The sequence below is a fragment of the Monopterus albus genome, unplaced genomic scaffold (assembly GCF_001952655.1).
Source record: "Monopterus albus unplaced genomic scaffold, M_albus_1.0 scaffold315.1, whole genome shotgun sequence".
NCBI lineage: Eukaryota > Metazoa > Chordata > Actinopteri > Synbranchiformes > Synbranchidae > Monopterus > Monopterus albus.
In genome coordinates this window covers 51916-62030 of record NW_018128195.1, presented here as the reverse complement: position 1 = coordinate 62030, position 10115 = coordinate 51916, and the positions used below count along the sequence as shown (strand labels likewise).

Here is a 10115-nt window from a genome sequence, read left to right as displayed (position 1 = left end):
GATTTCCATATTTTTCTGCCAAGGCATTATTGATTGAATGGTGAGCATAGCTGCTTCCCAAGCAGATGCTCTCAGTTTGATTCTTGGCCAATGCAAGACATTACGATGATCCTGTGTCCTCAAGAATTGTTTGAGCTAATGTCAAGTCCTTGCCTGTCAATTTTGATTTGTGGATAGAGAGTTCATCATGCATCTAAACATAATGAACAGTGGTGTGATGCCCTCATTATGTGTGCTGACATTGCCATGTTTTTCTGTCAAAGCCTGGTACAGTGGTAAGCATAGCCGCTTCCCATGTGGGTCCCGCTGTTGATTCCTGGCCAGTGCATGATCGTACAATGTTTTTTTGGAGAGGTGGGGGTCTCAAGTCACATGACTTGTCTCAATTCAAACATAATTTAAGGACTTGAGACTTGCTTGACTAACACTGGTAAAATACTCAACTTGACTTCAGCAACAATTTATCAGCAACATTAGGTTAATACTAGATTTAACTGATCATAGAGATGTTATTTTACATACAATCATACATAAGGTCATACATACATACATACAAACATGTATACAAAAAATCATACATACAATCGCGCTCCACATTAACCATTCACTCTTGACATTAAGCACTCACACTGTCTCTCCACATTAACAAGTCACACTCACATTTTACATTAACCACTCACACACTTTTTAGATGTATGTAGTGTACATCTCTATGATGGATAATGGGAGTGATCTTCCAAAATGTTGCATTTACCCAAAATTCAACATGTGGTGAGGACAACTTCGCTTTCTCTAATTTCTTGTATGTAAGATTTCTGAGGTCCAAATGAAATTCAACTTAAATCAGACCTGTTGCGCACATCATGTGCAGACAGTCTCACTTTCTCCATAAGGCAAAAACAAGCTGTATTCAAGAAGACACTGCACCAGAGTATTATCCAACAATCAAACATGATCCCTAAAAAATACACTGAAAAGTTTTAGGAGACGTGACTGAAAGAGTAGGCTAGAAAACAGTAATTTAGGAAGGGTGGCTTAACTAATTATTGCAGTGGTACACAGCCAATAAACCTCCGTTTTGTCTTATAATATGGGGCTATTGTGTTTTAATGACCCCTTATTGACAATATTTTTGCTAATAAAATATACAGACAATTTTATGTCCACCACATTATCTGCCAAAGTCAACATAGATGCAGGGTTATGACAGCAGCTGTGTGATAAATCAGATTTAAAATTAGTGTTTATAAATAAGTTGTCTACTTCTTTGCAGCATACTGTACATGGTGTTTAACTACTGTATGCGGGTAACTTATGCTATGTTAATCATGTTTAATGCAGTAGAACTCTGACTAGAGGTATGAAACCCAGTGTATATAGAATATATTACTGTATGGTCTGACAATTCAGAACCCTATACTGTATATATTGTATGGTCTGACAGAACTCTACTGTTGGTGGACAGTATAGTAGACATTGGCTCTGGTGGCCATAACTGTCAGTTAGCATTAATGGGCAAAACACCAGGTAGAAAGGAGTAAATAAGGACAGAATAACAAGAACTCAGGAAAATGTTACATAAACTTTTATGATTTTCTTAAATTAGTTATGAAAACAGTTAGAAAAACAGAAAACTGGGGACAACAGGAAGACAACAACTGCTTGTCCTGAGAGCCCCCTCCCATTTTACATTTCATGTGTGATGTCATAGTTGGAGGCCACAAGTCTTTGCCCTTTGACCTTCTTTGTTTGCAGTCTGTATGACAGAAATCAGGCTCTTCTTGTTCAGCATAGCCCTCGCTTCATGAGATGACAGCACGTTCAGCTATACAAAGATGAAGACAAGCACTTACAGTACGTACAAACACACACTGATGTGTTTTTATTTTTTACAGTTTCTCAGAAACACACAAACACCATTATTTAGACCAAAGGGCTGCACTGTATAACTTAGATGAATTTTGCTGGTCAAGAACACTTTTATTTAAGTTGCAGACCTTTCTCTAGGGTCCATAGACACACACACACACACACACACACACACACACACACACAGACCTGAAGTCATCACTTACAGGGTCCATACATAGACTTACATTCATTTGCAGGAGACTAACCCTAACCTTAATCAGAATGGTTACTTGCCTAACCTTAACCTTAACCTTTACACCTTTACCCTAACACTTAACCAAAGAAGACACTTGCTCTAACCTTACATGTCATCACTTTCCAAGCCCCTCAAGTGGACTGCTGGTCGCTGCAAAGATAGTAACTCCAGGATTTCGGGCCCCACACACACACACACACACACACACACACACACACACACACACACAGATCCTGTCCTGTTGATAGGAATATTCCAGTAGGGGCATGATTCTATACAGTGCACCAAGTCCAAAACTGATATAATGCCAATCCAGCCCTTGCTTCTACATCCGGTTTTGATGGCATCCTGGGACCTGCTTTTGGTGGGATCCTTTAAGTATGATATATTCCAAACAGGACTGAGATCATTCAGAACAGGCTGAAATCCACTTGAGGTCAAGTCAGACCAGTTCTTCTCTTCTTCGCGGCCCCCCTTCTCTGACTGTCTCCTCAGTGCTCTGAAAACACAACCAGATTAACAATGAACAATGCAGTGTTTTTAAAGGTTTCTCTGGTCATTTTTGCTACTGATGATCATTGTAGCCATCTTTGACAGAGCTCAATGAGACAAAACACTAGATGGTAGGAACCAAAAAAAATGAAATCTCAAAGTTTTGCATGATCTTACAAGATCTCAAAGACTGCATGACTTGTGAATAATAAAAAAATCCCACAGCTTTCATATAGTTCTATAGTAGTATAATTTGGTATTTAGTAATAAAACCCACTACTTGAAACCACTAATTACTAACTGGTGTCTGAAAATTATGGAATTAGGGTTCTTTCAGAGAATGAGATAATAAGATGAATTCCACACTCATGTTTGGAGTTACTATAAGTACAAAACTGATGTCAGAATGTGGGAATTCTAGCTTAGTATACTGTAAATACTAGAAGTAAAGGGAAATGGCTAAGAAAGGCTTGCTACGTTTAGAAATGTACCTACCTCTAAGGCTTGTATAATCCATACAGTTATTTTTATGTGAGCCTTATCAAAACTGACTCAACTGGCTTTGTGAATTAAATTTTCTGAACAGTTAACATATGGGGAGATTATGCTTTTATTAGGAAGGAGTTGGAGAAGTATTATTGCCTTTGCTGCTTAGGGGAGCAACAGAATAAGGCAACATTTTGTTCAATATAATACAGAGTTAGGTCCCCCCCTTCCAATTTCCCAATTAAGAAACACCTCTCACTGAATTTACTGGGCATCTTCTCACATTCCCATTCTGTCGCTTTGTCTTTTAATCTCTCTCTTTCCTTCTGCTCCCAACTAGCTCCTTTCCCCCTTTTTTCTCTGTACATTTCCTCTCACCATTGGCCCTTGGCAGCAGTGCTCCTCCTCTGCTGAGAGATGCTGTAGATCTCCTGCAGCTGTTTTTTCTGGTCGTCACTGAGTGGAGCTGTCAAACATTGGTACCAGGCTGCATCAGTGTTCTGGACCCCTAATGCACATAGAAAAAGTTGTAATGTGAAAGTGTTTTGTGCAACCACCGCAGAGCAAAAACAATAAGCAATTTACTGTCTGTTGACAAAGCCGTCCTTGATAGGCTAGTGGTTAAGGCGCAGCGCTCTCGCCGCTGCGGCCCGGGTTCGAATCAGGGTTGCATCAAGAAGGGCATCCGGCGTAAAACATGTGCCAAATGTCAACATGCGAGTTGTCAGTGTGATGATTCGCTGTGGCAACCCCTAAACGGGAAAAGCTGAAAGTGACTTTCTACTGTCTGTTGACAAAAAATACATTGACAACAGTAATAAACAATAATAAATGACTCCATTTGAACCCTCAACTCTTTTCAAGCTTTTTCTGCTGTATTTACAGAGGGATAGTGGTCATCGATTAAAAAAAATTTGTGTCTGCTAGGAGTTCTTACTGTAACCACATTTACAAAGAGTCATCTGAATTAGGCTACTCTTGATAATGGAGAAAAGGTGTAACTGTGGTGATTATGAGACATGATCGGTTGTTACAGGCGATATTTTTCCTTTATTTAAAATTTTTTTTTTTTTTTACAGGAATACATAAATTTATGGATCTTTAGCCTCGATGGAAACCAGACAGTGTTTTCATTAGGAAAAGTAGGTTTAACTGATTCCAGCAGTATGTGTATAACAGTAATTACCAAATGGAGCTTTCCAGAAGCAATGAGGCTTTGTAGTCCATTGTATCACCAAAAGATCAATGACTGGACGCATCATTTCACTCTAAATTCACTAGTGACACCAACTGTTAAAAGTAATAAAGTGCAACCAAATCATAATCCATCGTGCCGATGACATAGCGCAAATATTCCAGACATGTTGCAGCAATTGAAAGTGCTCATGTGACTGAATAAGAAAAGGGGAAACTTTATTCATTTTTATTTAGAAACTAAATTTCTATTATATTATATGATGTGCCATATACCCTTTACCTTATAGGAAGACACAGTATTAATTCAAAATGCTCCCAAACAGGCTCCATTTATTATTATTATTATTATTATCATTTTGTCACTCTCACTGCCACACTCTTCAAATCCTTAATACTGAACTTAGCACACTGGGAAAGTCTTGGCACAATGGACAAACGAAACACCAAACTACACTAGTGAAAGTTTCAGATTTCTCAGTCCTTCTATCAGCAAATCTAATCTCAAACAAACAATTGTTATTCTGCAGGAGACCGAGTACTCATTTGTCATTGACCACATGACCCTCTGAAAATGATACAAGCCTTGATATGAAGCTTCAGCAGAAACTGCCAAGTACTTGAGTCATGCTTTGAAGCATTTGTGTCATACATAAAATTACTAATGTAACGAAGAGAAAAAATCTGTCTCTAGATCCTCAGGAGGAACCCCAAGGCGTTCCCAGACCAGCCAGGAGACATAATCTCGCCGTGTCCTGGGTCTGCCCCAAGGCCCTCTCCCGAAGGGACATGCCCGGAATATCTCCCCAGGGATGCGTCCAGGGGGCATCCTAAACAAGTGCCTGAGCCACCTCAACTGGTTTCACTCAATGTGGAGGAGCAGCGGCTCTACTCTGAGCTCCTCACGGGTGACTGAGCTCCACACCCTATCCCTAAGGGTGCGTCCAGCCACTCTCTGAAGGAAACTCATTTCTGCCGCTTGTATCAGCGATCTCATTCTTTGGGTCATGACCCAAAGTTCATGGCCATAGGTGAGGGTAGGGACGTAGTTCGACCAGTAAATTGAGAACTTCGCCTTACGACTCAGCTCCTTCTTCACCACAACACACAATGCAGAAAACCATGAAATTCTAAAAGGTTCACATACTTTTTCTTGCCACTGTAACTATAGAATAATGATTCCATTTGAAACAGGTGATGTCAGCAGGTGACCACAATCATGATTTGGTACAAAAGTGGCATCCAGGAAAGGCCGAGCCCTTTAGGAGCAAAAATGGGTCGAGGATCGCCAGTTTGCCAACATATGCATGAGAAAATTATTGAAATGTTTAAAAACAATGTTCCTTAAAGAAATGAAGGGATTTGGATACCTCACTGTCTACAGTGCAGAACATAATTAAAAGATTCAAGGAATCTGGAGGGATTTCAGTGCGTAAAGGGCACAAACCTCAGGTGGATGACCCTGCTTTCTGATCCCTCAGACAGCACTGCATCGAGAATTGCCAATCTCCTATAGGCAATATAATCACATGGTCTCAGGATCACTTTGGCAAACCTGTGTCAGGCACTTCAATAACTAGTTACATCCATAAATGCCACTTAAAACTGTTCTGTGCCAAAAGGAAGCTCTATGTCAACAGTGTCCAGAAGTGCAGTCACCTGCTCTGGGCTCAGAGGCATCTGGAATGAACCATAACATAGTGGAAATGTGTACTGTGGTCAGATGAATCAGGTCTGTTTTGAAAGGAATGGATGTCGTGTGCTGTGGACCAAAAACAAAAAGGACCATCCAGACTGTTACCAGCAACAAGTCCAAAAGCCAGAGTCTGTCATGGTCTGGGGTTCTGTCAGTGTCCTTGGCAAAGGTAACTTACACTTCTGTGATGGCAACTTTAATGCTGAAAAATACTCAGAGATTTTGGAGCAACGTATGCTGCCTTCAAGACGACATGTTTTCCAGGGACTCCCATGCATAATTTAACAAGACAATACAAAACCTCATGCTGCACACACTACCAAGGCATAGCTGTGGAGAAAAAGGGTGCAAGTATTGGACTGGCCTGTCTACAGTCCCGACCTGTCCCCAATAGTCAATGTGTGGCACATTTGGAAACAGAAATTGCATCGACAAAGACCCAGGACTATTGCACACCTTAAGACTTGTTTGCAGGAAGAATAGTACAAAATTACAGCTGACACACTTAATCACTTGGTGTCCTCAGTACCTAAACATCTTTTAAGTGTTGTGAAAAGGAACGGTAACATCACACCATGGTAAATGCTTTATTGTCCAAACCTTTTTTGGAATGTGTTGCAGGTAACAGAATTGGGGTGTTTATTTTGAACAAAGAATAAAATTGATGAGGTATCACATCAAATAATGTGCTGCTGTATTGTTTGCAATGTAGTACAGGGCACAGATGATTTACACATCACTATTTTCATCTTTCATTTTACATACCGTCCCAACTTCTTCTGATTTGGGGTTGTAGTCGTAACAGAATGATGACTTACTAAGCAGGGCAGAGGTGAAGAACTGGTATTCATCCTCTCCGTTGTCGTAGTCGAGTGGTGTGCTGTACTCCTCCAGGGGCGTTCCCTCAAAGCCGTCATTATCCCAGTACTCATCTTCATCCTCCTCATCATCCTCGCCATCCTGGCCTGCTGGCGTGCCGGACTGTTGCCGCATGGCGTTACTGTTCTCATTCACCTCATCTTCATCACTGGGAATCTCCTCTGCCACCAAGAAAAATAATGCAACCATTAATGCTGATTCTTTTTGGCTATTTTAAACTTTTCAATACTTCAAAAGATGGTAACTGGAAGAGTTAGGAAAGGGGCGCCATTTTGGGAGATACATACTATATTTACCTGCATACATTCTTGTTTATTTTTGGGTAAAAAGCTGCTTAAATCATTTATATCTCACATTACTGAATATGGCAATTCAGAATGGATAACCTCAGCTAACTGTAGCTGACTCATAGCGGACCTAGAGGTCTCATCTACGAAAGCGACAAACTGAAAAATAACTGATCTACTTTGCCTTCTCTATTTTCTTGTATTTAAAATTTCTGAGGTTCAAATGAAATTCACCTGAAATCGAACCTGTTGTGCACATCATGTGCAGACAGTCTGACTTTCTCCATAAGGCAAAAACAAGCTTTTGGCATCAACTTATACAGTTCAGTAGTTGTTAAGAAATGTTTCTCCAACTCTGGTAGCTGCCTCAGTTCTCTATCCAGGATCATCTTCTGTTGTACTCGACAATGAAAATGCAAATATTTTTGTCTAATGATGTTTGGTAGTACTATCTGAGGATCCGTCATGTGAGTTTGTGCAACAGCAGGGGTACTGCCAAGCAGAGCCTTATTTAGCAATCTGACAGCAATGATTTTGAAAATGATCACATCCCAAAAATGTTCTCATGAACAAGTGTCAATCACAGAGTGAAACAATTGCATTTCAACAAACAGTTAATAGGGTTTGATGAATCAGACTCATATAAGCATAAAAGGATTTAAGATGAAACTACAAAAATGTTCCTGCATGAGGCCCACTGATTGTTAGTCACTGGTGAGACACATTACAAAATGGAAAAATAGAGCTAGTTTTTTTTTTTGCACCCAACAACTAGCAGCTTCACAGACATAAACGGGGAGAACAAAATGTTAAAAACTCTCAGTGTAGCTCAGTACAATTCAGCAGCACCTTCTAAAATGAATGAATAATTGCAGGACTGTTGGATTAGACTGACTTAATCTTAACTAGGTGTACCACATAAATTGACAAATGTTTAATTGTAGTTTATGACATTTCTGCACTGGCTTCAGCGTTACTCTGTGTTAGCTGTCACAGAGTAATATCAAAATCATGAATTGCAAAAACAAAACTAGGCATTTTTACATCAACAGCTATATTATTGTTTCCTAAATATGAGCTTGTATTTTGTGAAGTACACTCTGTGCTAAAACAAATACCTGAATAAAGTTGAATAAAACAGGAAAATCATACTACTTGATATTTGCTACACAACATTATCCTTCTATATTCTTCTCATATGACTGAAAGCATATTTCAAACCAGAACACGTTTGACTTTAAGTGGAACAAAATGTAAGCTTTTCTATTAAGAATAAACTAGTCTGAAACATTAAATGCAGTGAAATCAATGCATTTTAAATATCTGGCATCAAGAAAAACCCTCGCCTCTGCACTAAGGTAATTTATCTGTCTGCCCCACAAACAGTAGACAGGGCTTAGGAATCTAATTCCTTTATGCTTGACTGAAGCTAAGTAGAGCCCATGGGGGTGAAAATAAAGATGTGCTGCACCTAATTTAAACTTGGCACTGAATTAAGAGTCAAGCAGACAAAGACCCATTGTAGAATGGAGAATAAAATTCCATTGTCACCACTAAGCCAATTTCTACCTGCTCTTTGCTTTCTCTCTATCCTCATTCAATTTGATTTATTTCCTCCAATACCACAAATTTCTATTAAGCTTTGTTCTTTTTCTTATTCCATCTTCCCTTTCTTGATCTTTTCTCACCATTTTGGTCTTCTTCCTGAGGATCTGTGCGGGCTAGCAGGCCTGGTTTGTTGATAAGGCGGGAGGCGTAGAGGTGTTTAAGGCCTAGGAAGAGGAGAAGGATGGAGGGGACAATCTGAGCGGCAACTCCCTCGAGCATCGCCGGCCGGCTGGGAAGCTCCATCAGCACGCTCAGGCCAATGATACACATCTTGCGGTCATGGAGCCTGAGGAGCGGATCAGAGAGAGGGAGGATGAGACAGACTGGGGGACAGTATCAAGTCCTAAAAGGCTTTCTTAAAAAAATCCAGATTTAGTTTCAAGGTTTCTACATGCATTAAAGGATAAGTAAGAAAGACACACAGACAGACAGGCAGATACATACATTATTGACCCCAAGGAAAATTCTGGATGCCAAGGGAACTTCAGGATTCAGGATAAAGCTGGTCATTTTCTTTATTAACAGTATTTTCAACAATCCTTCTACAGATACTAAAACTGTAATTTTGTATAAAGGAAACATGTCACCCAATGCAGTGGTGTGTTTCACCGATGTGTTTTTAATTGTTTTTGAACAACAATAGAGGTCTATGGCACGGATGAATAAGATAATCCAGGTTGGAGACAGACAGACATTAACCTTAAGAAGAGGAAATTCATTGCTAGTTTGTAGTCTCTGTATAGGGATTGTTGAAAATACTGTTATACAGAAAATGACTGGCATTATCCTTTAAAAAAGCCAAACAAATATGTCCTAATCCACCTGAATTTAACAACCAAACAAAAACAGCTAGAAAAGGATTCCGGTTTCCAAAGACCACAGTCAATGAATGGTCTTAAATTATTAATGGGCAGCTTCAGACAAAATAACAGGATAAAAAAGATCATAGGATTTGATATTTATTAGATAAACAAATGGCTGCATTGCAGTGCAAAGAAGCTTCTCTATACCTGATAAAAGAAATCACACTTTTAATAACTTCAGTCTAGTTAAATACCCTTTTCAGGCCTTAAAACAGTTTGTGGGAAACATGGTCATTTGCTTTCTTTGAGTGAGATAAGAATGTTGATGTCAGTCTGATATTTGTATTAAGAATATATGGAGTTGAAGTCACTACATGGTTAGCTTAGCTTCCCTGCATTTCTGTGCAACATATGCAGGTTGCCCAATATAGTCAGTGAGCTGAGGTTAAGGTAAAGGTCACCGTACAGGTCTGTCATACAAGCTGTCTGTTTTTCCACACTCCAAATGTGCCCTCTGTTTTGCAAAGCTAACATGACAAATCATACCAGAAGGAGCAGGACAA

At 39.6% G+C, this 10115-nt stretch overlaps 1 protein-coding gene across 4 annotated transcripts in view; it reads right to left on the bottom strand.

Moving 5' to 3' along the window:
• Positions 1-2142: 2142 nt before the first annotated feature.
• The window catches only part of ipo8 (importin 8), a 26524-nt gene continuing 18551 nt past the window's right edge, over positions 2143-10115 (bottom strand). For all 4 annotated transcript variants that reach the window (XM_020623898.1, XM_020623899.1, XM_020623900.1 and 1 more), the window contains 4 exons: positions 8830-9035; positions 6794-7015; positions 3464-3593; positions 2143-2606 (listed from right to left, as the gene is read on the bottom strand). In XM_020623898.1, coding sequence (XP_020479554.1) covers position 2606; positions 3464-3593; positions 6794-7015; positions 8830-9035 — 559 coding nt within the window. In that variant the 3' untranslated portion in view covers positions 2143-2605. The remainder of the gene's footprint in view (positions 2607-3463; positions 3594-6793; positions 7016-8829; positions 9036-10115) is intronic.